The sequence below is a fragment of the Aspergillus luchuensis genome, chromosome 2, assembly GCF_016861625.1.
Source record: "Aspergillus luchuensis IFO 4308 DNA, chromosome 2, nearly complete sequence".
In the NCBI taxonomy this organism is placed as follows: Eukaryota; Fungi; Ascomycota; class Eurotiomycetes; order Eurotiales; family Aspergillaceae; genus Aspergillus; species Aspergillus luchuensis.
Window position 1 is genome coordinate 3,035,342 of NC_054850.1, and position 27,316 is coordinate 3,062,657.

At 50.2% G+C, this 27,316-nt stretch overlaps 11 protein-coding genes across 11 annotated transcripts; 7 read left to right on the forward strand and 4 right to left on the reverse strand.

The window, feature by feature from the left end:
* Positions 1–4,989: 4,989 nt before the first annotated feature.
* Positions 4,990–5,602, reverse strand: CHO1 (CDP-diacylglycerol-serine O-phosphatidyltransferase; the record flags this gene model as incomplete). Its single annotated transcript, XM_041685771.1, has 2 exons — positions 4,990–5,358; positions 5,423–5,602. 2 exons carry the CDS (start codon positions 5,600–5,602, stop codon positions 4,990–4,992), a joined length of 549 nt encoding a protein of 182 aa, XP_041539821.1.
* Positions 5,603–6,563: 961 nt separating this feature from the next.
* GAR1_1 (H/ACA ribonucleoprotein complex subunit GAR1/NAF1) lies at positions 6,564–7,463 on the reverse strand (the record flags this gene model as incomplete). The annotated part of the gene is made up of 6 exons (XM_041685772.1): positions 6,564–6,796; positions 6,856–6,884; positions 6,942–7,087; positions 7,148–7,248; positions 7,304–7,351; positions 7,421–7,463. 6 exons carry the CDS (start codon positions 7,461–7,463, stop codon positions 6,564–6,566), a joined length of 600 nt encoding a protein of 199 aa, XP_041539822.1.
* A 265-nt stretch (positions 7,464–7,728) lies between these two features.
* Positions 7,729–10,166, forward strand: THS1 (threonine--tRNA ligase THS1; the record flags this gene model as incomplete). The annotated part of the gene is made up of 6 exons (XM_041685773.1): positions 7,729–7,789; positions 7,854–8,292; positions 8,342–8,606; positions 8,660–9,235; positions 9,295–9,955; positions 10,012–10,166. 6 exons carry the CDS (start codon positions 7,729–7,731, stop codon positions 10,164–10,166), a joined length of 2,157 nt encoding a protein of 718 aa, XP_041539823.1.
* A 587-nt stretch (positions 10,167–10,753) lies between these two features.
* Positions 10,754–12,187, forward strand: AKAW2_20998S (glycosyltransferase family 31 protein; the record flags this gene model as incomplete). Its single annotated transcript, XM_041685774.1, has 1 exon — positions 10,754–12,187. The coding sequence occupies one exon, from the start codon at positions 10,754–10,756 to the stop codon at positions 12,185–12,187; it is 1,434 nt and encodes a 477-aa protein (XP_041539824.1).
* A 323-nt stretch (positions 12,188–12,510) lies between these two features.
* AKAW2_20999S (uncharacterized protein) lies at positions 12,511–12,828 on the forward strand (the record flags this gene model as incomplete). The annotated part of the gene is made up of 1 exon (XM_041685775.1): positions 12,511–12,828. One exon carries the CDS (start codon positions 12,511–12,513, stop codon positions 12,826–12,828), a length of 318 nt encoding a protein of 105 aa, XP_041539825.1.
* A 434-nt stretch (positions 12,829–13,262) lies between these two features.
* On the forward strand, positions 13,263–14,798 carry mpkA (mitogen-activated serine/threonine-protein kinase SLT2; the record flags this gene model as incomplete). The annotated part of the gene is made up of 5 exons (XM_041685776.1): positions 13,263–13,375; positions 13,461–13,593; positions 13,662–13,728; positions 13,790–14,104; positions 14,161–14,798. 5 exons carry the CDS (start codon positions 13,263–13,265, stop codon positions 14,796–14,798), a joined length of 1,266 nt encoding a protein of 421 aa, XP_041539826.1.
* Positions 14,799–15,587: 789 nt separating this feature from the next.
* On the reverse strand, positions 15,588–17,757 carry AKAW2_21001A (uncharacterized protein; the record flags this gene model as incomplete). Its single annotated transcript, XM_041685777.1, has 4 exons — positions 15,588–16,369; positions 16,434–16,735; positions 16,793–17,524; positions 17,579–17,757. The coding sequence occupies 4 exons, from the start codon at positions 17,755–17,757 to the stop codon at positions 15,588–15,590; spliced, it is 1,995 nt and encodes a 664-aa protein (XP_041539827.1).
* Positions 17,758–18,010: 253 nt separating this feature from the next.
* Positions 18,011–18,892, forward strand: AKAW2_21002S (SDR family oxidoreductase; the record flags this gene model as incomplete). The annotated part of the gene is made up of 2 exons (XM_041685778.1): positions 18,011–18,620; positions 18,699–18,892. 2 exons carry the CDS (start codon positions 18,011–18,013, stop codon positions 18,890–18,892), a joined length of 804 nt encoding a protein of 267 aa, XP_041539828.1.
* Positions 18,893–20,435: 1,543 nt separating this feature from the next.
* AKAW2_21003S (putative pyridine nucleotide-disulfide oxidoreductase AMID-like) lies at positions 20,436–21,844 on the forward strand (the record flags this gene model as incomplete). The annotated part of the gene is made up of 4 exons (XM_041685779.1): positions 20,436–20,643; positions 20,718–21,059; positions 21,123–21,480; positions 21,529–21,844. 4 exons carry the CDS (start codon positions 20,436–20,438, stop codon positions 21,842–21,844), a joined length of 1,224 nt encoding a protein of 407 aa, XP_041539829.1.
* Positions 21,845–22,611: 767 nt separating this feature from the next.
* AKAW2_21004A (TauD/TfdA dioxygenase family protein) lies at positions 22,612–23,911 on the reverse strand (the record flags this gene model as incomplete). Its single annotated transcript, XM_041685781.1, has 4 exons — positions 22,612–22,821; positions 22,875–22,978; positions 23,032–23,631; positions 23,689–23,911. 4 exons carry the CDS (start codon positions 23,909–23,911, stop codon positions 22,612–22,614), a joined length of 1,137 nt encoding a protein of 378 aa, XP_041539830.1.
* Positions 23,912–25,142: 1,231 nt separating this feature from the next.
* AKAW2_21005S (putative MFS transporter) lies at positions 25,143–27,195 on the forward strand (the record flags this gene model as incomplete). The annotated part of the gene is made up of 7 exons (XM_041685782.1): positions 25,143–25,388; positions 25,456–25,551; positions 25,626–25,910; positions 26,035–26,160; positions 26,220–26,315; positions 26,372–26,897; positions 26,957–27,195. 7 exons carry the CDS (start codon positions 25,143–25,145, stop codon positions 27,193–27,195), a joined length of 1,614 nt encoding a protein of 537 aa, XP_041539831.1.
* Positions 27,196–27,316: the final 121 nt, after the last annotated feature.

Sequence of the window (27,316 nt, forward strand, 5' to 3'; positions counted from 1 at the left end):
AAAGATAGCGATGAAAGAGTGTGGTGTCTGTCCTGGGGGTAAGCGGTCCCTGGCGGGGAAGGGCCCTTTGGACCGGTCGTTTCAAGCACCCCTTTCTGTCGGGAAGAGTTTAATGAGCGTGCCTGAACGGGCGGTTCAGGAAGGGAAATCGGCCAAGGGTAAATTCGCACCCACGGCAACAGGGGAGATTCTATTATGGCCCTTCGAGATGAATCCGAGTTATCCAGATAATAGAAGCTCGACCTAGGGGCCACAACAGTTCTGAAGAAGCGAGAGTAGTAGTATGAAGAGTTGGAAAAATGAAAATCCAATGAAAATAGGAATAATAAAAATTGCACAAAAACAATAATGTCCTAATAGAAGGCCAAAAAGAGCGACTGGGTTGAAAGCAGGAAAGAGAAAAGAGGGTCAGGGAAGGGGAAGGCGACAGAAACGATTGACAGACTCCTTCCTGGGACACAACAGGGTGACTACTGCAGAGGCGGAGGATTGGACTGGGAAAGCATTAAGCGACGCACTGACGGGTGAACTAGTACTAGTAAGTAAGTAAGTAGTATTACTGTGTACCTCCGTCAGAGACAAGAGGAGAAGGGAAGAGAGGGGGGCCTGTGTGTGCCTGCCTGTCTGCAGCACCAGGTAGTTAGTTAGTTAGTTAGTGACTGCTGAGTTCGCCCGCGTACTAAAGTTTCTCCTACTGGGACGGTCGAAAAAAAAAAGGGACAAAACAAAGCGTGAGGAGGAGCATCATTCCCATCCATTCCCTGCCTTCTCCCCCAATGGCAGGGCGTGAATCCAGACGCGGTTCTCTTGTTGGTGGTTCCCCGACGGGACCTGACCCTGGATGTGCAGGGCGGTAATTTACCATGTCCCGCGTACCTGTCCCTTATATCCAATCATATCTCTTGAATCATATTACATCAGCAGACCCGTCCAGGGGTAGGGCTCATCCCTTTCCATTCTGGGCCACACGGGCGGCACAATTACAATTGAAGCTGCTGCTGGCATGCACTAACTAATTCATCCCCCCCTCCCCAATCCACCCGGTCATGGGGTGGGCGGGCATGATGACTGGTGGCGGCGCTGTATATTTACCCATACAAAGAGGGGGGATGGGAAGAAAATAGGCACATGCTCAGGCGTTTTTGGGGGGATTTTTACCCTTCGTCTCAACTCCTCCATAACATACTTTCCTTCCTTCCGTCTGATGCCGCGGTCGGAACTCGAAAGGCATGAAATGTGCGACTCATACATACTAGGCACATACCAGCATCTTGTGATCTAGTTGGCGAGAATATTTTCCTTTCCCTTTACCTTCATGTAATCTCCATATGGCTACTTCAACATTCCATGCATCTTCCCTACTGAACATCTGTCTGTCCCTTACGATCATTATTATTCATCGGCACCTCCGGCAAGACAAATACACGTACCCAACTGGAAAAAAAAAAAAAAAACATAAAGAATTGGAAAACGACCAAAATTGGAAGAAGCAACTCGAGGTTTATAAATAGTAAAGATCCTCGGTACGACCTCGGGCACTGATGCCCTCTGTTACGAGGACACAAGCCTCGCGCAAACTCACCCGTCCAAACTCAGCAAGTAGTAACAACGCTGCTGCTGCTGCTCGGGTGCTGGCACCAGCCATTGAATGTCGATAGAAACGCCTGCTCCACGATGGACTTTTTCCAAATTCGACTGACTAATGATGAGTTGTACGAGGTTTCATTTGTACCGATCCTTGCATGACTGCATGACGGGCAGCGCGAAGTTTTCCCCTGCCCACTTACTTGTAAGGAGATGTCCAGCCAAACCACTAGGTAATGGAATTGGTTCTGGCGTCAATAATGTGTTCGGACTCTGAATCGTTGCGTCATCCATCTCGAGACACAAGAACGTAAACCAACTACGCGTCTACTAGTAGCATCAGATACAACCGTTCAGTAGTGAGGAGTGTGTGCCTTCTGCCCCAAATTTTGGAGCCGACACACACCTCAAGGACGAACGGCGGAGGATGTCACTGGTCAGGGGCCTCGATTAACCGCCCAAACTCTGGGGCCCATCATCGCATCGCAATTCCAACAGTCGCTGAGAGCATCCAAACTAATCCTTTTTGATCCTTGATCCGCATGGTCTACCCAATGGGATATCGCTGCTTGGGGGAAGCTATGCACGCCGTCACGGACTCGAGTGCTTCCAGTTTGTTGGTTAATAGTAATCTAGTTAGCGACCGGCGGGCCCTTCTCCTCTTTCGAGTCAGGAAAAAAAGAGTTCGAGTTACCTCGTGCTTGGCTTTACCGTTGAAGCAGTCAATACTCAATAGTGGGTAGCGATTTACAACGCGACACAACGCACTTATGCTCTACGTATCAGAGCTTCATTTGCCACATCACTGTTTCGGTTGAGGGAGATCCTCTTGCATCATTACCAACCTGCGACTGGAATGGTTCCGATGGTTCAAGACGGTCGGGTCGTTTCCGGGGTGCGGTGGGCGCGCGGTAGATAGTGGGACCTTTGGAACCCCTGCAGAAGTGCAGCCTGCGCCCCGTAAAAAAAAATAAGAAAGAATAAAGTAGTTAGTAAGTGTTGTATACTACGTATGTAAACACCGCTTGAGTAGTAGTATCTACGCAAGGATTCTCCGCTCCCACCCCCCTTGACGCGTATATCTGCAAGACTCTATGCAGGCAATTGGAATCACGGCGCTTTCTCGACGACCATGAAATTCAGTTGCTGATAAATTGTAATGGGCTGATCCAGTTGCAGGAGGTTAATTGATTGATGGGCAATGGGGAAGTGCAACTGATGACGACTCCTCCGGTCGGAGACTACTTACTATGTTCAATAGGAAACAACCGGCGACATCTTGCCGCCCATTCTACAGGAAAGTAGACACATGTCCCGTTACATCGTGCATCTTGCTTTTACTTTTTCCTCTTACTCCTTTAGAGCGCGCGTGGAAGGAAGATGCTTGATCTTTCGCCACCAATTACATACCCACAAGTTTTATTTTGAAGATGGGAACGAACATGCACGATCAACTGTTCCGTTTCCCGCGGGCCCATGGGAGGAATTCTAGAAGTATGGAGCAGCAGCAGCAGCAGCAGCAATCCTTCTTCACATGCCGAATAAGCTTATCGTCCGTTCTTTTTCCATCATTCCAGGCCTAGTAGGAACGGGTATCTGAAATTTAGCATTCTCCGAAGTTGTCTGTCGTGTAGGGTCTGTCTGTCTATGCTGCGATGGCTGTAGATTTCCACTTCACTGGCTTGCACTGGCAAGGCTCGACTACTTACTCGAACACCATCCACCTATTGTCAGCACTCCCAAAATAGTACGGATACACCGGGAAAGGATAAAGGTAAGAGCAAGAAAAAAAAAAAGAGGGAAAAAAAAAGCAAGCAAAACAAAGACCAATTCCCACCTACTAGTAGTAAATGACGAGGAATAATATTGTAGGAATAGAAACTATCAACACCACAACCCCATCCATCCATCCATCCGCAGGGCAAAGGAAAGAAGATCACCGGCACTGCCGGCAATTCACCACTTAACACTTTTCTCGGCCTCACCGGATACCACCCACCTCCGACTACCAAGAGGTCCTACCATTTAGCCAGAGACGGTGAGCGAGCAAGCAAGCAAAATGAGTGAGTCAAAGCGACCCAGTAGAAAAAGGCTCCAACTCAAAGTGAAACCCTGACCGAGGGGGTCTAGAACGTGTCACCAGGATCCACGATGTCTCTCCCGGGGTTTCCATTTTTAAAAGTTCCGTCAATGATAGACCCAATCGTGAACGCGCAAGAGACAATAGCGCAGGATTTTCTATTGCTTTGCCAAGAAAAGGGAAATCTCGGCTCTAGATACACAATAATAATTAACTGGGTTGGCTGAGGGAACACGCGGATGGATCATTGGGGAACTTGACCTGGTAACGATAGCCTCAAGGGTCTCACTTGGTTTTTGAGTGAGTGTGTGTGTGTGACCATGACTGACTCGGGTGAGGTAGGGTTGGTCTTGGTGACTGACTGACTTCCATTTCTTTTGCTTCTTCACTTTGCTGCTTGGTGGGATGGTAAGGAAAGGTTCATGATGATCATGTATCTTGCTGATCATTGAGAGCGTAGGGGAGTTCTAAGACATCTTGTTCTGTAATATAAGTAGGTCGAAGTTGGCAGGCTAGAACCTCCATAGAGGGCTTGAGTGGCCATCGGCTCCATCGTCTAACTTCCTGATCTGTTTATCAACACGAGAGGGACGGTTCCCCCCATGATTTCGGACTCGGCGTGCATTGGCCTTCCCTCCATATCTGGTAGGTCATGTGGTATCTTTTAAGTCGATTATATGACACATCGATTACATGAATATCGGATGTGGATGGATGATCAGTTCATTGGGCTTCGGATTCCTACTTTGGAGCTTGTTGCAAGCTGCACCGTTATGTCCTCTACGAGTATGTACTTGAGTGATGTTTCCTGCATGAATCTGAGCATGTACTTGGCCATGAAGTGAACATCCAATGCTACAACCATTCGCACACTTGATAGGTCTTTCCAAAACAATCTATAACAGTATCATGGTTGTGTCTTACCTATCTGTTTAGAGGGTCTTGATCTTCGGAACATGCTCAGTATTTGGGACAAAGCAAGAAACATTCCGTAGCTGCTGCACGATGACATAACAAGGATCGCCATACTATGAACCTATAAGGTATCGTCATTGCAATAAGCTAGAGGTAGATAATATCCTGTATACAAATACCAACCCCGATACTTGCTGAAGACGAAGGACAAGACACTATGCAACATATGCAATTTATTTTCATTTCTGTGACAACTGCGTTATCTTCCACAGATACATCGTACCATACTTTTTTCTTTCCCTATTATCCGGTCTCCCGTGGTGTATATTGCTCGTAAAAAAACGTCTCTATCACATTTGGGAATCCTGATCCGGACAAGTGCCTGATTGCCCGTTCGGTTCTCCCTGCATTTAAGGCTTAGGGATATGCAGCGTTTTGCTGACCATAAGGCAGCCGTGCAAAACAAACAGTAATACCAGCGGGTGGAATTCGAACGCTGTGCCCTGGGCTACAAGGCCAAGGGGGAGATCCTCCAGTACCCAGTCTTTTGAGACACAATAGGCCAGGAAAAAGGTAATCGACAATGTTGTCGGGATGGGGGTGCCCTCAAAGTACTTCGACTTTCCGGACTTGTCTTTCGGCAGAACAGCAACAGTCACGTTGAACCGGGCCAATCGTGTCAGGCCGCACAGAACAAAGAAGGAGAGGAGCAGGTGGTCGAGGCTGGTGCGCATTCCGAGCGCAAAAGCTGCTGCGGCAGGTGCCATTCCGAAGGAAATCTAGAACAGAGAAAACGAACAATAAGCGAAAAAACCGCGTGACAAGTGAAGTAGGGGACCATACCAAATCGGCCAGTGAATCGAGTTCTTGTCCCATGAGTGACGACTTCTTCCTCCACCTAGCAATTCGTCCATCCATGAAGTCGAAGAACAGTCCAAAAGGCATAAATATCAGAGCAGCCCAAATTGCGCCAAAATCGCGAGGGTCACCAAGACAGTAACGCATCGAGGAGAAGACGGACATCACTGTTTATGGGCGGTTAGTTCCGGGTCCTCGGGCTCGAAGGAAGGAGAAAATTTGTGCTTGCCTCCACAGAATCCTATGATGGGTGTCAGCGAATGGATATTTCAGGATATGAACACGTCTGAGGGAGGATCTGGTATATTACCATTGAGTTCAGTTACCAGATCAGCAAGATGCAGAGCCCTGATGTGCGTAATTGTGTAAGTGAAGTGGTCGAATTCAAAGCAACGAACTCCGAATGGCTGACCTGATCATGCTAAAGTGACCTGTTTCGGAAGAGAGAAGCATCTTTTGCTTTTCTTGAGCTGCTACCATTTAGCTTCCCAAGCTTTCAGGATCTTGTCGCAGGGATGCAGGCTCACCACCGTCACCCGCAGGTGGAACACCGCTAGTCGTGGAAGTATTTGACGGCATGGCAGAAACTCTGCGAGACATGCTCAGATGAATTTGACGAAAAGGAAGATTCTCGCGGGACAAACAATCGAAGTAGTGGTATACGTTGGATATATTCGAGAACAGGTTGCGGGGATAGGAAAGAAATGATGCAATGGTACTAGGCAGCTGTCTTCAGAAGTGTTGACAGGCGCACAGATTCTACGGCACAAGCGTGGCCAGACGTCATTGCAAGGCGGTGTTGTCATGCGCCACACACGGACGGACACTAGCCACTCTAAACCATCGCTGAAAAAGTTTACTGCGCCACATTTGCCATCCAGTCATATAGGCATTTTATGGCTTCTTCGAAGACCGGAAACAAATAATGAAAGAACAATATTCCGCATAATCGATCGTAGCAATACATGAATTGGATGGCTGAGATTCACGACAGCCTCTGCGTACAGAGAAGCAGCAAATTTTTCCTAGGATGCACAAGAATATAGAGACAAATAAATTCCTGTAAAAGCTCCCGTTTCCCATAACGCCGTAAGAAGACAGTACTACCAGGCAAGACAGAGACTGTCTACCGTCCGCGGAAGCCTCCACCACGAGGTCCTCCTCTGCCACCACCCCTCGAGAAACCACCGCCGAAACCACCACCGCCACCACCACGGAAGCCACCACCCCGGGGACCACCACGTCCTCTGGGAGCGCCGCCGCGACCACCACGCATGGGGCCACCACGGCCACCACCACGGCCACCGCGCATGGGACCGCCTCTGGCACCACCGCCAGCTCTCTTGGGCTTTGCAGCACCTGTATTCTGGTTAGGATCAAGCACATAGAATTGTTGCGCGAAGCGAGCGATATCATACCGGGAGCGGGCTTGGGCTTGGGAAGGAACCTAGTTTTGCAAAGTTAGACATGTTTTTATCAAGATCAACAACAGTATGCAACATACTTCTCCAAGGGAAGGAGCTTGTCGCCACCAATGTAGACCTTGTCACCAGGCTTGAAGGAGGTCGCGACAATTCCTTCCTGGGGCTTGATGGTGAAGTAGACCTGGTTGATAGGGCCCAGGACTTCATCGACCTTGCCGATAGGGGTCTATTGAAGAATTGCGTTAGCGCATCGCGAATTTGCGGAGAGCAACTGAGTCGAGCATACCTTGTTCTCGAGGTAGATGGGGGCGTTGAAGTAAGGAATCTTGGGGTTGATGGATTCGCAAACCATCTCGCCTTCGCAAGAATGCATGACAGTTCCCATCTCTAGTTATTCCGCGTTAGTCCCAAACACTCCAATCGCATTTTGGCGTATAATTACCCAGAACTTGGGCAGGGGGACCGAGAGGTTGCTGGAAACCTCCGCGACCTATCCGACGAAATTTTCGTTAGCTCATACCCAGCACTGCGATCGACCTCTAATGTTGCTTGAGCTCACCTCCACGGCCACCGAAACCGCCACGGCCTCCACGGAAAGACATGTTTAATTGCTGTTGATGCGGTCGACCTGGATCTCGGAGTCCGGAGAAGTTTTCAATGGTGGGAAGCTCGAAACGGTAAAGTGTCGCTAGCCGCAAGGGCAGTTTTCTGTCACGTGACTCACCGCCTTCGGTCCCTCACTGTCGATTTGCGTTTCATGATCGTCCGATTCCTTAGAGATAGTGAGTCAGACATCGTTGCTGGCCCTGCCCCTCTTCCCCAGGTCTAAAACTCCCAGGTCGTTCTTCAGACGCTTCTGGATACAAAATGTCTTCTGAAGGCGCAAAGGACCTTCCCGCCCGGCCGGCGGCCGACGCCAAACCTGCTGGTGAGCCACTGCCTGCCCCGCCATACGCTTCCCAAACCCCTCTTTTAACCTTCGAATGCGCCAGGTGACGGGCTCCCCGATTTCATTGTTGAACGTAACAACTTCTTCGAAGAACTCTGGCAACAATACCTCGAGGAACTCAAGAACAAGCCCCACCCCGAAATCAAGGTCAACCTCGAGCTTGGCGACGGAAACTCCATCGATGTCACCGCAAACGCCTGGGAGACCACCCCCGCACAGCTTCTGAAGAACGTGCCCAAAGAGTTGAGCGCCAATGTTGTTCTCGCGAGGGTTGGAAAGGAACTGTGGGATCTGAGCCGTCCGCTTGAGGGAGATTGCACCGTTTCTTATGTCCCCTTCGATCACCCCGAGGGTAGGGAGGTTTTCTGGCACTCTAGCGCTCACTGTCTGGGTGAGGCTTGTGAATGCGAATATGGGTGTCTTCTGTCCCACGGTCCTCCCACGCCCCAGGGTTTCTTCTATGACATGGCCATGCCGGACAAGTAAGTTTGGGTGAGACAATGCGGAAGAGTTATACTGATAGTGAAATAGCCGCGTCGTCAGAGAGACCGATTGGCCGTTGTTGGATCGCCACGCCAACCGCATCTTCAAGGAGAAGCAGAGTTTCGATAGACTGGAGGTTACGAAGGAGAACCTCAAGAAGATGTTCGCGTACAGCAAGTACAAGCTGCACTACATCGACAAGCTTGTCACCGGAGAGAAGAGCACTGTCTACCGGTGTGGTACCTTGGTCGACCTGTGCAGAGGTCCCCATATCCAGAGCACCGGCAAGGTCAAGACCTTCAAGATCATGCAGGTGTGTATTATAGTGAATCTATGCCTCACAAATATTCGGCTGACACTTGAAAGAACTCTTCCGCCTATTTCCTCGGTGACCAGTCCAACGACTCTCTGCAGCGTATCCGCGGTGTTGCTTTCCCCGATAAGAAGCAGATGTCAGAGCACCTGAAGTTCTTGGAGGAGGCTGAGAAGCGCAACCACGTTAAGATCGGTAAGGAGCAAGAGCTGTTCTTCTTCGACGAGGTTTCTCCAGGATGCCCTTTCCTTCTGCCCAACGGTACCAAGATCTTCAACGCCCTCCAATCCCTACTGCGCTCCGAGTACCGTAAGCGCGGCTACCAGGAGGTTCAGACCCCCAACATGTATGATGTCGGCATCTGGAAGACCTCTGGTCACTGGGCTCACTACAAGGATGACATGTTCAAGCTTGATGTCGAGAAGAGGGAGTGGGCTCTCAAGCCTATGAACTGCCCCGGTCACTTTGTGCTCTTCGGCCACCGCGAGAGAAGTTACAGAGAGCTTCCTCTGAGAATCGCGGACTTTGGTGTCCTGCACAGAAACGAGGCATCCGGAGCCCTGAGCGGTCTCACCCGTGTTCGCAAGTTCCAGCAGGATGACACTCACATCTTCTGTACCCAAGACCAGGTGAGTTTTCACGATCGGGATCGCACCCTTTTGAATCATCCGAAGCTAACACTGCAAAGATCACGTCTGAAATCGAGGGTCTGTTCGACTTCCTGCAGTCCATCTACGGCCTTTTCGGCTTCACCTTCAAGCTGAAGCTCTCAACCCGGCCTGAGAAGTATCTTGGTGAGCTCGAGACCTGGAACTACGCAGAGGAGCAGCTCAAGGCGGCCATGACCAAGTTCAAGGGCAATGACTGGACCATCGACGAGGGTGATGGTGCCTTCTACGGTCCGAAGATCGATATTACCATCGCTGACGCCCTCAAGCGAGAGTTCCAGTGTGCCACCATCCAGCTTGATTACCAGGCTCCCATCAACTTCAAGCTCGAGTACATGAGCAACGAGAAGGCTTCTGCTGATGCCGCTAAGGAGGGCGAGGCCAAGCCCAACGAGCCTGGTCCTGGCCGTGCTCGCCCGGTTGTCATCCACCGTGCTATCATCGGCAGTTTTGAGCGTTTCCTTGGAATTTTGATCGAGCACTTCGGTGGCAAGTGGCCTTTCTGGATCAGCCCTCGTCAGATCCTAATCGTGCCTGTCATGCCTGCTGTCAACGACTACGTTGAGGAGTTGCAGACGATTCTCCGCGGCGATAAGCTGAACGTGGACATCGACCTCAGCGGCAACACCATGCAGAAGAAGATCCGCACTGGACAGCTTCAACAATACAACTTCATCTTCGGTAAGTAACATCTGAATCCCTGCTTCTCTTGGACCTGCGCTGATAACCTGGAATAGTTGTTGGCGCTTCCGAAAAGGAGAGCCGTACGGTCAACATCCGTAACCGTGATGACCCTGCCACCCAGAAACAGGGCGTAATGATTCCTCTCGACGAGGTCCGCGAGAAGCTCCGGGCCCTGAGAAAGGAGCGGAGACTGGTCAACGCTCTCTAAGCGGAACATCATTTTTCTTGCATCTGATCGTTTGCCCCGCGGGTTCTGAATTACGTGCTACGAGATCTACGTGTCAATATACCATGATTTAGATACTAGATCGCATAAGAGGCGATGTGGGCAGAGATGAGTGATTAGACCAGGAGATTAAGATGAAGCCAGCGCTGCGTGATGCTGTGTTTCTACGGTGATTGAGTATCTATAGCCTTTGGGATAAAAGTTCACGTATATGGCGGCAGAGGATATTGTTTAGAATTGCAAGGGCGTTAGAGCTAGCTGTTGATTGTTAACTGAGCCTCAATCCATGAATTATTTTCACTTGAGAAGCAATTGATCTCCTAAGAAAGGGGGTAAAGTCCGGCCCCAAGGGCTGGCCGCCGATTGCGTTTCGGATGTCCGACCGTCCATTCCCGAAACGCGAGCCAGACTGTTCGGACTTGATGTACCACGTTTTACTTCTTCCCAACCCAACTTCCACTCCCTGAGGACTGAATCACGCCCTTTCTGACCGGGGTGAGGATGATCCTTGTGGTGCACACAATCTCGCGTACGGGAAGACTCAATCGCATCACCGTCATGACTGATCCATGATGGCTCCGCCGTTGCACCGTCGGTCATGGCGCCAATCAAGGGCGTCGGCACTAATCATCGCGGCGGCCTTTTTCTCCGCAGGCTTCATACTATTCTTCTACTCCAGACCTAGCTATGTTGCTCCAATTCCCGATCTCGAGTCCAGTCCTTCCCTAGCTTCACCCGATGACACCAATCCTTGCTTTGTGGATCTCGATCTGCTCCGTCAATACTCCAGTACCGCCACAGTACAATATGCTAGGCTCGAGATAGCCGTGACACCTACGGAAAACTTCACTGGTTATGCGGATACCCTGAGCACGCGCTTTCCGAAGTTTCGCACCGTACACCTAGACACCGAAGCCCATCGAGAGAATCTGTCGCCGGAAAAATGTACTGCCACCGTGACCATCGAGGGGCCTCAGCCCAGTGCACCCCCGGACGCATCTCATATCATATTCGGCCTTTCTACATCGATTGATCGCTTGATTGACTCCCTGGATGCGTTTGCGCATTGGGCTGCGGGAACCAATGCGCAGATCTTGGCTGTGGTGGATAGCGGGGGACAAAAGAAGGAGGCTGAGAGACGGGCGCAGGCGCTGGGAATCCGGCTTACCATCGTCGAGGAAGATAACGAGCGCTTGGATCGATACTTCTATCTGGTGCAGTACTTGTACAAGCACAAGAATAAGTCCACTCAGTGGGTGGTTATGATGGATGATGATACGTTCTTCCCGTCAATGACCCGGCTGGTGGATCGGTTGGCCACCTACGATGCCTCAATGCCCCAGTATGTCGGTGCTGTGACGGAGGATTTGCAGCAGATGTACAGTAGTGGCTACATGGCATACGGTGGTGCAGGGATCTTCCTATCCATTCCGCTTCTCGAGCAACTCCAGCCGTGGTTCGATGAATGCTACGTATTCAAAGGGGGTGGTGACCACATGCTCTCGCAGTGCATCTATAAGCACACGAATACTAAGCTCTCCTGGGAGCGAGATCTTTTCCAGCTGGATCTCCGGGGAGATGCGTCGGGATTTTACGAGGCTGGGCGGGCTCAGCCTCTCTCGGTGCATCATTGGAAGTCTTGGTTCCAGGCTGATATGGCGGCTCTCAGCAAGGCGTCCAGCATCTGTGGCGAGGAGTGTTTGCTCCACAGGTGGCTCTTACAAGATGAGTGGTATCTTGTCAATGGGTTCTCCGTGATCAAGTATTCGACCGTGTCAGACGATCCCTTGGCCATGGAGCAGACCTGGAATGCTAGCCAGTATACTGGTCCGAACCCGTTTACCTACAGTCTGGGACCATTACGCCGCAAGGATGAAAAGAAGATCTCATTTCGGATGAGAGATGTAGTGCAGGAGAAGGATCGAGTGAGGCAGGTTTATGTGCATGAGGTGACAGCTGAGGAGGTGGAGGTGTTGGAGGTGGTTTGGAACCATGCTGCATAAGATGACTGTTTGATCAGATACACATAGACGTAGAGAGAGAAAAATAGAGAAATATGTAAGATACGGTGTACAGATTCTTCTCCCAGAATATGTGATGATTGAAGACTATCTTTTTGGGTTGGAAGATGTAGAGTGCCTCAGGCACCAGATCATCGGAGCAGATCGCGATGGACCCGTTGAATGGAACCCACTTTGATGTATGAAGTATTCCGTAGAGGCTCCTGCAGTTTACACCCTCGCGACGCCGTTATGGAGACCAATGCTCGCTAATCCGTTGCATTGCTGTCTTCCTATGGGCTGCAACTCCTCCTGCATCTCCGACTATGAACGGTTCCCCTCAATTGCTGCAAGCCGCGCGCTTCACAAGGTCCAATCAGAAAGCAATGTGCGTTGCCCGTCACACCTCGTCACTTTCAACGAACTCATTTCCCAGGTTCTGTTGCTTTCTCCTGTCGGTGGTGGGTATCAATAGTCTCTCGTTTTTTCTTCTTTTTCAGCTTCAGCCTGTTGACATTATTATTATTGTTCAAGCCAGTCTTGCCGTGTCTCTGCTGATCCCGCAATTCCAGCTTCTCCTGTTTCAGAGTAAATCCAGACCCTCCCGGACATTGGCGGGGCGCTTGACCCAGACGACGGCCTGACAGACGCCATTCCTGGTGAATTGATTGACTGGTTCTGTACTTTCAACCCGCCGAGCTTGTCTGGAGAATAGGTGACAAAGAGAAAAATAAAAATAAAAATAAAAAAAGGGAAAAAGCAACCAAAGCCGGAGGGAATTTTCTCTGTGAGAGTCAGAGAGAGAGACGCCTAAATCCACCAGGGAAAAGAAAAGAGACTCCCCAAAACGCACCGCCGGGTCAGCCCAGCGCCTACTTTTTTGCTACTATTAACTGACTTAACTCAGTCACTACCCCACCTGGTGCCATCCATCGGAACAACTCTCTCCCTACCTCATCGATTCTCCCCATTCGGCCTCCATAACTTCCCCTTTACTTCCCCCCGCCTTCCCTCGTCTCGCTTCCTCTTTCTTTTACTATCTTTCGTGTTTGTGTTCTCCTTTGTACGAGTGTTTATCATGGCCGACTTGCAGGGTCGCAAGATCTTCAAGGTCTTCAACCAGGACTTTATCGTCGATGAGCGCTACAATGTCACCAAGGAGCTGGGTCAGGGCGCATACGGCATTGTTTGGTAGGTTTGATATTCTCCGATGGAGTCACTCATTCTGGAGCATTCGTTTTCGTTTTGATGGAATTCATTGTCCTAACAATATCAGCGCCGCGACAAATGCTCACACCGGTGAGGGTGTCGCCATCAAGAAGGTCACCAACGTTTTCAGCAAGAAGATCCTCGCCAAGCGCGCTTTGAGAGAGATCAAGCTGCTCCAGCACTTCAGAGGTCACCGCAACGTGCGTTATTATTCCCATTCCTTCCGATGATTGCTCCGAGCCTCGAGGCTGACGTGAAGATGGCTTAGATCACTTGCTTGTATGACATGGACATTCCCCGCCCGGACAACTTCAACGAAACGTACCTGTACGAGGGTGAGGCTTCTTTCTGTACTTACGGATTTGTCTTCCTGCTGCTAACTTCATATTTTATTAGAATTGATGGAGTGCGATTTGGCCGCTATCATTCGCTCCGGGCAACCCCTCACCGACGCCCATTTCCAATCCTTCATTTACCAAATCCTCTGCGGTCTCAAATACATCCATTCGGCCAACGTTCTGCACCGTGATTTGAAGCCCGGAAACCTTCTCGTCAACGCCGATTGCGAGCTGAAGATTTGCGATTTCGGTTTGGCCCGTGGTTTCTCCATCGACCCGGAGGAGAATGCAGGATACATGACGGAATATGTCGCCACAAGATGGTACCGTGCGCCGGAAATCATGCTGAGCTTCCAGAGCTACACGAAAGCCAGTATGTGTCCCTGATAACCCCCCCATACCCCGGCGCTGTAGCTGATCAATGCCCAGTCGATGTTTGGTCCGTGGGTTGCATTCTGGCCGAGCTGCTGGGTGGCCGGCCCTTCTTCAAGGGCCGTGACTATGTCGACCAGCTTAACCAGATTCTCCACTATTTGGGTACTCCTAACGAGGAGACTCTGAGCCGCATCGGCTCACCTCGTGCGCAGGAGTACGTTCGCAACTTGCCGTTCATGCCCAAGATCCCCTTCCAGCGCCTGTTCCCCAACGCCAACCCCGATGCTCTCGACCTGCTCGATCGCATGCTTGCGTTCGACCCGACGTCGCGTATCTCGGTTGAGGAGGCCCTTGAGCATCCTTACTTGCACATCTGGCACGACGCCTCGGATGAGCCCACCTGCCCGACGACCTTTGACTTCCACTTTGAGGTGGTGGAGGACGTGCAGGAGATGCGCCACATGATCTACGACGAGGTAGTGCGCTTCCGGGCTCTGGTCCGGCAGCAGTCGCAGGCGCAGGCCGCCGCGCAGCAGCAGCAGATTGCCCAGCAGACCAACGTGCCCATCCCCGACAACCAACAAGGCGGATGGAAGACGGAGGAACCGAAGCCCCAGGAAGCGCTCGCCGCAGGCGGTGGCCACCACAACGATCTGGAATCGTCGCTGCAGCGGGGCATGGATGTGCAGTAGGCCACTACTAGTTCCAATCCGCCGCTGCCTTCTTCAAATACAGTGTACATGTGTTCAGTGTTTAGACAATGGTGGGGAGGAAGGCCTGACTCTTTGAGACGGATTATAATCATTATCGTTCCGGAAGTCGCGGGCGTTTCCTGGACTACCTACCGCTGTTATACGATATTATCCATATCGCTATCTATCCGTTATGCTGTCCTGTGTTATGCCCTTACTCCCTGTCTGCTGGGATTATGAATTCTTGAAATGCAAAACGTACGCTCTTGGTCGGCTGTTCTCATTGGATGGATTTTTTTTCTTTCTTGTCATTGATTATCCCCCGTCAAAGAAAGAACTGGTTCTACTCGCATCCGGGAAGTGTCATTTTGGAGACATAGTATCTTCGCCGGGAACCTGCTGCTTTGCAATTGAGCGCTGATTCGAACACGGTCTGCCTTGGTTGAATGAATGCCTGATTCAATAGATAGAGTAGTCTGATAAAATAGCATTTTTGCTTCCCATCCCACAATTTCTTCACTTCTTGCATGTATCAGCTAGTGTTTTGTACCCAGTACCCAAATATTTCACAAGCACTGCAGGTTATAAATCAGCCATAGGCATGACCGGTTGCCACCGAAACCCTATTTTATATACCTTCTGAGTAGGGAACCATCACGCGATGATCTTCAACCAGAAATCCCACCCGCACCGGATCATCCGATTCCATCCGTAGGGCACAAAGAACATCGATTTACCAAAGTACATTAGACCCCACCAAGCAATGAAAATTCATCAGTACTAATCCAACTACCCAAACCCCGACGTAAAATCCCTCAATAGCGCATCCCACTGAACATCATCCACATTCAACATACCATCCACATCGCCGTAGATACTATTATTACTATCAATATCTGGCATCATCCAGTCCTGAGGCACCATCTCACCATCACCATCAACCTCACCCCTACTAACATCCAGCTGATGATCCGTACTAGTAGTCGCCGTGGACAATAACAACGACGTATTATTATCCTCCACCCTTAATGTATCTCGTCCCACCACCACCGCCCCCCTGACCTGATAAGGATAACAACGCGCCAACAACCGCATCTTGGAACAAAGACTCCCTACCACGTCCATCTCTTTGTCTGTAGCAGACATTCGGACTCCATTTCCATGTTGGAGCTTGGTTTCTAGTGCTGTGGCTAGCGAAGTGACGAGGGTGGGGTAGTCTGCTGTGGTGATTATGGATTGGATTTGGGATTGGATTTGGTCTTGGTTCGGTGTTGAGGACGAAGAAGAAGAAGAAGTGCTCCTGATAAGATTAAGAAGTGCCAAAACAGCAGTGGGGATGTATCCCACTGCGGCGCAGATACGGGCGTTCGTTATGACGGTTAACTGGGGGGTCTCTGATACGGGGAGGTTCGTGACTATTTGGATGAGTTCCTTGCTTCGTTGAATGAGGGTCATTAGCATGGTTGTTCGGATGGTCGTGGTGGCGGGGTCTGTGGTCCAGAGGTCTTCGCGGAGGGATGGGTCCTCGAGACGCATTTCGGTGTATTTGAGTTCGGTGGTGAGTGCCGTTGCTGGTGGGTTGGTTATTACTTCGTGGAAATGACTATGTGGGAATTGGTGGGTGATGTTATGTACCTGTTAGTGGAGGGCAGCTTGGGAGATCTTTCTCTATAGATGTCCGTATGTTGTCGAATTGTCGCTGTAGAGAACCGCGCGTGACTTGCACGAGGGCACTTCCGCCGGATGCTTGCATCGAAGCGTAGACTTCGTCTATGGTTGCCATGAATGATTGTAGATGGATGAATGGTGCGATCCAGCGATCTGATGTATACTCGGTGGTGGTGGTGGTAGTAGATGATGATGCTAGACTCTTGACGCACTCGTCAATTTGACTATCATTTTTCATGGTGCTAGGTCTGCCGAGTGTGCCATAGAACCTATCAATATAAAATTAGCATAACGTCCCGCATATAGGGAAAGAAGCAGCCACTCACCCAACAGACAACCAATACGTCCCCAACAGCGCCCTCTGCTCATCCACACCTAGCCCACTCCTCCTATGCAACCTCAAATCATGCACAATCGCAACACAAAGCTGAATCAACAGCAACAGCCTTGGGTGATACTTCTCAGCAGGATACGTATACCACGCACAATGAACCAACAACCCACGAAGCAACTCGAGATTTCTCTCAGATCGTGCTACAATTCTCGAGGTAACATGGTTCATAATCTCCTCAGCGACGATCTTGCGCTGAGGATGCGCACTGCCCATCGTCGCGGCGACAACACACAGAAATAGAAACGGCTCTCGGACTCTGAGGCGAGCGGCTGTCTCGCCGTGCGGGATCAAAACAAACGGAAATTTGGCAGCAAAGTCAGCTTTGAAGACCGTGAGCATACGCTCGGCCTCAGCTGGACTCAAGAGCCCTCGGTCTACGAGTGATGGCTGGCCCGCGAGGACAGAGCTGGTCGGTGGGTTGGGGCCATGGGACGGGTCTTTAGCTGCGTCTAGCAGCGCGGCTATATCTGTGTCCGTTGAATTCCCTTGGGAGGAGGAATCATGAGAAGATGTGTGCAGGTCTCCTCCGTTGATGTTACTGTTAGTCGGTAGACTATCATTAGTCGAGGTATCAGGCGATAAGGTCTGTCCGTTCTGCTGTTGCGTCAAGGTAGCCAGCTGGGACAAGAGCTGGTCGACTTTCTTCTCTAAGAGCTCTACACGGCTGCATCCTTACTCGTTAGCACTGTAAAAGTAATTTCTTTAAAAGAGGGAGTACCTCGGTGCAGCCTTCTGTCTCTGCTTACGCTTTGTCTGCGGAAGGTCAAGGTACGTGCACGACTTGCCTAGACGAGCGCACCGCTGGCACAGGTTGGCAGCCTGTGGCGTACACTTCGCCTTGGCGGTGGTGCACGCCACGCATGCTCTCCTTTTGATTGCAGAGATTGGGGAGCTCATGATGTCGCATAGTGAGGAATCGGGAACGGGGGCAAACGGAGCGGCCGGTTGATGAGGTTGCTTACTCCCGCTTGCTGACAAGGAGTAGTAAGACCGGAGGATCGGATCGTCCGGTCGGAACGGTTGGTAATCCGCCAAATGTATATAAATGTCGACGAGTATAGCGACAAAATAACGCAATAGCATCAGACAGAACTCACTCAGTTGATCTTAAGATTTACCTAATATTAAGCTTCTAATTCATTATCGAAAAATGTCCTCATACGCCATCACTGGAGCCTCCAAAGGCATTGGCCGCGAATTCGTGCGCCAACTCGCCGCAGACTCAACCAATACAGTGCTGGCAATTGTGCGAAACCCTAAATCAGCCGACATTTCAGATCTCGCCTCCAAGCACTCCAATGTGCACATCATCAAAGGCGATGTCACGGACCCAAAATCCATTCTGGAGGCGGCCGCAGCCGCAGCCGCGATCACCGACGGCAAGCTCGACGTGCTCATCCACAACTCCAATGCCGTTGACAAGGATAGCATGGCATCTACCCCGAGCCAATTGCCATTCGATGCTCAAGCGATTCAGAATATATTCAGCCCGTCGCTCAACACAGCTATCTACGGCGGTATATGGGCGACGAACGCTTTCCTTCCTCTGATCGAGAAGGGAGCGCAGAAGAAAATCGTTCACATCTCTAGCGGCATGGCAGATGTAGACCTTATCAATAAGGCTGGTGTTAGTAGCGGTGTTGCATATTCTATTGCAAAAGCTGGATTGAATGTCACGGTTGCGAAGTATGCGGCGGAACTTGCGCCTAGAGGGATTAAGGTGTTGGCTTTGAGCCCCGGTTGGGTTGACACATGGGATGGTAAGTCAATTCCATTGCTCTTGACTTATTTGTCTTTGTACTGTGGAACGGGAGATGCTAATATAGTCGGTGACGCAGGGGAGAAACCCGCTGAAGTAGTATACGCCAATGAGCTCCTGCTGAAGATGTTTCAGCTAGTTGAGCCTGAGCTCAAGGGGCAGATCCAGCCCGAGGAGAGTGTTAAGAAGTGTCTCCAGGTGATTGAAAACTTGAATGCTGGGTCTAGCGGGTCGTTCGTAAGTCATAATGGGGATAGGTCAAGGTGGTTTTGAGTATGTGAAATGTGAATATTGCATGAGTTGTCGGGCTGAATTAAACGCGCGGTGACGTAAATAGGCTTGAGGGTTAGTAGTGTCTTAACTTTTTCAAAATCGAGCATATCTGGCTTTTCTTAATATTATTTGCAGTATCTACGGCTGTAGATCGAGTGTGGGACCAGCGAGGCAGTCCCAGCCCTTGCGGCCCTGGCCTACCTGATCGACAGTTTGCGTCTGTAAACCCGCATTTTCTCGGCCATGGCCTTTTTAGCTTGAATTACTCTTTGATCTTCATAGCCAGTGGATGCGCTAGATTAGGGAGACCCCAGAATTGGGCACAAAAGGTAAAGCCAGAAGCAGACGTGGTTACTGTCAATAGGACGCGATTGGAAATCGATTCATCCATAAAGCCCACCTGTATTACCCTTGTGACCAAACGTATGAATCTGCCCCTCTCCGAGTATAATGAGCGGCGACGAATATTTCTCTTCTCTTGCTGCCCTCTTGCGCAATCACTCAAGCCGATGCATAAAGCAAGGGAGGCGCCGAGCACACAGCCAAGAGTTGAAATTTCGAAGGAGCCCGTGGCACCTCTTCAAATTCCGAGTTCGGGAATGACTGTGACACCCACCTTCCATCTGATAACTTTATTGAGAACTGATTGGGAGAGAAAGAAGGAGGGGCAGCCAGAGTTGCGAAAGTAGGCGAGCGGCGCTACTCTAGATTAGGAAAGAATAGCGGCAGGTGTGTCAATCTGGAATGCAGAGGCGGATCAGATAACTTTTTTGTTTTCCGACCCGGGGATGCCAGCGCAAGACGAGCCACTTTTTTACATCATTAGTGTCTGTAAAACTGAAGAAATTTTGGCAAAACTCACTCGTATAAACGTACCCTATTCTCTGTATGATTCTTACAGCTGAAGACGTAGAACTTCGGGTTTCCTGGACCATCAACTCACAAATCCTTCGTTCCGATCTCGCTGGCGTTCCATCTGATAAGATGACCCCCTGTGGAGAGCGGCCCCTATTGGCCGCCGAGGACCCATTTCTGCCAATGCCCGGAATCACACGATCCGGTGTCGAATATTCCATGTCCTCCGGATCACCCTGGATTACGGGTCTTGCTGGGGATAGACCCAATAGACTACCTAACTAGTAGGCACGCCGTGGTATGCCGCGGGAAATGACACTTCGTACACTTCCAGTCATCTTTCCCAACGGTGGAGTCTTGAGCAGCAAAATCGGCATATACGTCAGTCTGTGCCAGATTTTCGGTTCATTCGGCGATAGAAATAGAAACAATTAATTTCTCTGCCTCTTCTCAGCGCAGATATTGACCAATATAATCGGCTCCACCGTTAGTGAACCGGTCCCTCGGTCTCGGCTCCTGTGGCCTCCTCTTTCGCCGGAGTTATTGCGGTCTCCGTGCTTAAAAGCAGCTCTACTCCCAGACTTTGTTCCCTCTAGTCTATTTCCTGTTGACTTCTCAAGATTTGCGTGATCTCCCCTCACTTCTCTTCAATTTCCGCTCTTGTAACACCTGCACTAAGTCTTCCATAATGCCGTCTGCTACAAGCATCGCATCTTTCACGCGACAGTTCCGCGTCTTGGTCGTCGGGGGCTCATACGGTGGCTTGACCGCAGCCCTGACGTTGCTTGACCTATCTCGCGGTCGAGTAGCCCGTTTCAACTCGACTCCAGATGCGCAGCCGCCGCACAGACAGCTTCCCATCCAAATAACTGTCGTGGATGAACGTGACGGGTTCTGTAAGTCTCACCACTGATCTGGCTCCCCCGAAGTGTCCGCGGCTCACATCGCTAATGTGTATTCCTTATTGTAGATCACTTAATTGGAACTCCTAGAGCCTTGGCATCTGAAAATTATGCATCGAAGACCTGGACAAAGTTCGAGGACATTCCGGCCTTGAGGTCCCCGGACATTCGATTCCTGCGCGGTAGTGTGAACTCCGTTGACTGCCAAAGCAAAGTGGCCCGTATCCTTGACGCCCACACCAAAGAAACACGAAAGGAGAAATACGACTTCCTGATTGCTAGTTCAGGACTGCGACGTGTCTTCCCAACCGTCCCCCAGTCTCTTCGCAGGGATGAGTTTGTGGAGGAAGCCAAGAAGCACGTAGATGACATCCACAATGCCCAGGATGGAATTGTGGTTATCGGAGGGGGTATGTAGCTTGGCCTTCGTCGTGTACTTTGAACAATGCATGACTGACCGAGGACAAATTTAGGCGCCGTTGGTGTTGAAATGGCAACTGAGCTCAGACTTCTTCATCCCAACCGCAAGGTCACGTTGATCCACTCTCGTGATCGTGTACTCTCAGCAGAACCTTTGCCGGCTGAATTCCTGGAGCGTGTGGGATCCATTCTGCGTGAAGCAGGCGTGAAGCTCATTTTTGGACAACGAGTGCTCGACATCACAGCCATCGAGACCGAGGGAGAGCGACGGCTCTGGAAACTTGAGCTGGCTGATGGAAGGACTATCTATGCAGGCCATGTCATGAACGCCGTTTCCAAATCTGTTCCCACAACGTCGTACCTACCAGAAGAGGCCCTCACTGAGGAAGGCTACGTCAAGATCCGAGCATCGTAGGTTCCCTGAAGAAGGATCACTCAACCAAAGCTAACCTTAGGTAGCACGCAATTCCCCAAGAACCTTCCGAACGCCGATTCCCATTTTGCTGTCGGTGATATGGTGTCCTGGTCAGGAATCAAACGTTGCGGGGCTGCAATGCACATGGGCTATCACGCAGCCGTCAATGCCCATCAGCTCATGCTATCGGAGGATTCAAACCACAAACCCGAGTTTATCAAGCTTCAGGAGGTGCCTCCCGTCATGGCGCTCTCCATGGGCAAGACAGCCGTCACATATACTCCGGATTCGGGAACGAAGGATGGAGAAGATGTCCATGACGTTATGTTCGGCGAGGATATGGGTTATAGCAGTAAGTGATTATGGTGGTTCAAATATGATCAGTGTCTAACATGATACAGTTTGCTGGAATTATATGAAAATGTCTGAGCCATGCCAGGCATAATGCACTCACACATGACTCTTCACTTCAATTCGACAGATCGGGTATCTGTCGCCTTTTGCCATTGAAAGACTTTCAGATCTTCCGTCACTATTTTATACTATTGGGCGTACACAGTTTGCTGGTTAACTGGCACTGCCTAGTTGGCGGTTATCGTGTGGGACCGGGCTCTGGCGTTTGGACTTTGACTCTTTGGATTTTCATAGCTTGTCCGACATGGTTCGTACTTTAATCCGAAATGGGTATTCTTGTTAAGAATGTAACTGTATATGAAACATCAAGGAAGATGTTGTATGTGTGGTGTGATGAAGATAGATACTAAGGTGGTTGCAGACACAAGAGATGTAAGACCGTCAGAAGACCACAACGGGAAGGAGGGGGTCAGCTGATTTGCAGATCCAGCCGAGAGACATGAATTTTATTTACTCATAGAGCTTGATGGCACCTACTCATCCTCTAACAAGCGTCAGAATCGACGAGCACAAAAGTACAAGTCATACAGATCGAGATACCACTGAAGACGATACCATTGTTGGTATCGCTTCCAATTATTGTACCCTTTAGTCCACTCCACACTTCGAAGCTAGTCAAATGAGAATTAAGGAACGGAAGATTCATTACTATATATTTTATGGTACCCGCCACATGAATAGAATCTCAAGTCCTACAAGACCAAGTTTCAGGCTTAAGCTTGAGCCTCTGCCAACGCCTGCTTCCTGGATTTGGACTGGATGTCTAAGTAAGGAGCTTCACCCAGACTGCAGACCCGGTCACCAGCCCGGGCTTCAGCGTAGTCATAAGTGGCGCAATGCCAGGTGGATCTGTTATCCCAGATGGCCATGTCATTCTTGTTCCACCTGAAGCGAACCTGCGCGTCGTGGTTTTGTGTGACGAGCTGTCGATATGTCAGTATACCAATCGCTGGCAAATAGGATATTTCTGACTCACATTGAAGAGATATTGCAGCAGCATATCGGACTCGTCCTTGGTTACCCCATTAATCCGTTTAGTGAATCCCTTGTTCACATACACGGACTTCCAACCGGTCACAGCTATAAAAACATTAGCACTCTCATCCATTTTGGAGATGATGGTTTATACGCACGGTTAGTCCGAACGACAGGATGAACTGCTTTAAGTTCTTCACCCTGATTAAGTGGCGATCCTCGGATTCCCTTGCGTAGGGGGTTTCCCAGCCTGCGTGCTTCGTCATGGAAGAAGCTCGCATCGTGTGTGGCTGTCAGACCCTCTAAGAAGGCAGCCATCTCAGGAGACAGGCGGTCGTATATCTCGTATCCCGAAGCCCAGAGAGTGTCTCCTCCGGTTTCGGGTAGAGTGTGAATCTTGAGCATGGCGTAGTCCGAAGGTACACGCTCGAAACTGATATCGGTATGCCATCCTACAGAGGCGAAGCGACTCGTATCGCTGAGCTGGTGGGTAAGACCGCCTCCTTTCTTCTGCTTTTCGCTGCTGATAACACTGATTTGATCACCGAGTTCGCTGCCTTCTTCCGTCAAGGGGTGAACATGGAGGCCAGATGATTCGGGCTGTGAGGGAAATATAAGCTGATTATTCCACTGACAATACCGGAGATCGCCAGGATTACTTACGCAACCAGCCAGAACAGTCAGCCTTTCGCCAAATTCTCTCATTTGCTGGGGTGTGACATCCTGGTTACGAAGGAAAACAACGCCTCTTTTCGAAACTGCCGATTGTTAGTATATGTCAAATTCCACGAAATTTCAATAAGAGCAAAGCATACTTGTCACCGCCAGGTCTTTGATAATCTGGTCGGAGTTTTCCGCCTTGAGTATATCGGCCACCTGAAGTCCTTTGTACTCTCTACCAATGACTGGAGTCAAGTCTTGCTGGGTATATGAGTCCAACGATCCGGAGTATTGTAGGGGCTCTGAAAGCCGTGGACGGGACTCCTCGTGTCCTCCGCGGATTGTCGAGGGTGAGGCACTCTCGACGGCTGACGGCATGGTGATTTCTTGATTGACAGTGATTGATATCTTTTGTCACAAGTGCAGGGCTATCTTATGAAAATTAGGAGCAATCACTTCCGCGGCCTCCGACGGATTTACGGGTGATTATATACTAGCAGGTATACAGACCACAAGAGGTCTCTGTGAGAATTACGACTGCTGCCGACGAACAATCTCCACTTTCGATAAGTGACGAGTATTGGGAACGCGACAGAAGAGAAGCCTGGAAAGTCGATCGTTCCACCTCTACCCGACTGGCACACGAGTGAAATGTTGCTATCTACTGCTTTTGTCATTTGTTGCATGTTCCAAACTGTTCTGCGACAACCCGACCCGGATTCCTAGCCATCTGGTGACATGAATCATTTCCCCGCATCCAGCACGGTGGAAGGGTCTCGTCTTATCCCTGAGCGCCAGTCACAAGTCAACGGTGCTGTTATCGGCGGGGCATCGGCGAAATTTTCGGAGGAGGCTTGCATCCTGCCAGCTTGTGTCGCTTTAGTGCCGGCCGCTAAAATCGCCTTTCGACGAATGAACAGTGCCCTCATGAACGCGCTTGCCAGCTGCCTGTCCAGCTTCCCTGAGCATAGGCAAAACTGCTCTATAGTAACAACCATCAAAGTGCCAAACCTGGGGAAATACATAGGTTATCCGTAAGTGGAATAGTCCATCCCATCTACCGAGCTGCAGCAAAAAGAGTAGCATCCGGGGAAGCGCATCGAGGATCTTCAGCAACTGTCTGCAATAACAAGATGGGTATGAAGACTTCAACCGGACCCATCTTATTCGAGGCGATTCTCCGAAGCAACTAAAGGGTTATTGGCTATGTAATTCAGGGTGCCGCTGGGGATATGGCCAGGTTGCGCACACCAGGGCGCCCTAGGCGATGATGTGCTCGGTGATCCGTCTTGTGCAATCCGGTTAGTCTCTTTCTGGCTCAAAGGTATTGATTCAGTCGTAAAATCACCCCCGATATGGTTGGTTGGAAGAATAACCACATTGTCTTCCGCCATCGAGAATCGTATTGGCACTGCAGCCATCTCCGTAGTATGTATACTCCATACAACAAATCCTGCCTTTTAAGGTATACACCATGAAATAAGTATATAAGTAGTTCATGGGAAGTCTCTCCCACGCTTCGCCTCTAACCCTACCTGTGTCAATCCTCTGCTCTTCTCCACATCCCCATCACCCACATCCAGTGGTGAAACAGTAAGAGCGAGCAACCATGCCCGACGACATCGAGCAGGGCTACAACAAGGGCACCATCAAAGCCCACGATGTACTCGAAGACTCCCAATCATCCAAAGCCTCAATCCAAGTAGGAAAGGAGCATCTCGCAGGCGTCACTCCACCCCACGAATCCTTCGAAGGATATCACCGCTTCGATCCAACAGCAACATGGACACCCCAAGAAGAGAGGAAACTCGTCTTTAAAACAGACTTGATGCTTCTAAGCTGGATATGCTTTATGGTACCACCCCCTAATTTTCTTTTCCTGATTCGCTTTTACTTCAGAAAACTAACGAAATAATAACCAGTTCTTCGGCCTCCAACTCGACCGCGGCAATCTCTCCAACGCGCTCACAGATCACTTCCTAGCAGATCTGAACATGACCACTAACGACTACAACAACGTACATACCCCCCCATCCCCATCCTCTCCCCTTACCACCATTTCATCTACTGACTACCCCTCTCCCAAATACAGGGAACAACAATCCAACTCGTCTGCTTCCTAGCCGCAGAATTCCCCGTCCAGCTTCTAATCAAGCGATTCGGCTTCAAGCGCGTCCTGCCTGTCATGATGCTCGCTTGGAGTTTGGTTTCCTGGACGCAGGCGTGGATGACCAGCCGGGCATCGTTCTACGTGACGAGAGCGCTTATTGGTGCGTTCGAGGGAGGGTTTATCCCGGGTACGATTCTCTTCGCGACTTATTTCTATAAGACGAAGGAGTTGTCGGTGAGATTGGCCTTTTTTTGGTCGACTTTGAATGTAAGTCTGCCTCTCTACTGCATGATGGTGTTGGAGATGAGGAAGAGAGAGAGAGAGAGAGAGAGAGAGAGAGAGAGAGAGAGAGAGATGTGGAATCGGGGCTAATATACGATTGGTGATATAGGTTGCTCGCATCGTTTCCTCCCTGCTGGCTGCTGGTATTCTGCAGATGCGCGGCGTCGAGGGTAAGTCGGGCTGGTTCTGGCTGTTCTTGATTGATGGGTTGCTTACGTTTGTTATTGGGTTGGTTGTATGTGGTTCTCTATCTCAAGGTATACAGAGAGGAGATATTTGCTAACAGCTGAACAGAGTCTCTTCTACCTTCCCAGTTCCCCAACGAATACCAAGAGTGTCTTGTTCCCCCGGCCGTGGTATTCTGAGCGCGAAGAGGTGATCATGATTAACGTGAGTGCTCATAACGATGACTTTTCCCATTGGAAGGATCTGACTAACTCCAACAGCGCCTCCTGCGCGATGACCCCTCCAAAGGCCTAACGCATATCAACGAGCGCGCCACACTACACGACATCTTTGAAGCATGGAAAGACCCCTCAATGTGGGGGCTCTACTTCATCGGCCTAGTAGCCTACATTCCTCAAAGTCCCGTGCAATCCTACCTCTCGCTCACCCTGACTCGTCTCGGCTTTGACACCTTCGACGCAAACATGCTGTCGATCCCGTCCGCCGCGCTACAAATCATTCTCATGCTTGCCGTTTCCAAAAGCAGTGATATCTTTGGCGAGCGGACGTTCCATTGCTTCTTCGGTGAGTTTTGGTCTCTGCCGCTGCTGGCGGCTTTGGTTGCGCTGCCGAATTATGGATATAACTGGGCGCGGTTTGCCGTTTCCACGATGATTTCCGGGTATCCGTATTTTCATCCGATTGTGTCGGCCTGGATTTCAGAAAATACGTTTGATGTGAAGAAGAGAGCGATTACGGCGGCCACGTATAATGTGATTGTGCAGATTGGGTCGATCATTTCTTCTCGTAAGTGATTTGACCATGACCCGGTTGAAATATTGGCATGTTGACTGATTGTTTAACAGAGATTTATCGGACGAGTGATTCGCCGTATTATTACACTGGTAATAAGGTGCTGATTGCTCTGTGCGTGCTCTCGTTGGCAGTGTTTGTCGCCCAACGTGAATTCTTGCGGCATCTGAACAGACAAAAGGAGAGAAAATGGCAAGCCATGTCTCCCGAGGAGCGGGTTTTGTACCAATCTGACAGGGAAGAACGAGAAAAGGAAGGAAATAAGCGGCTAGACTTCCGCTTCAAGTACTGATGAGACGAATGTATTATGATCAGACATCTTGGTAATAATAATCTGGACTTGATAATTGGTTTCTTGGACATGATATGACTGAAATCGCTTTAAACAGCAAATGGGTATATTCAGAGAACGG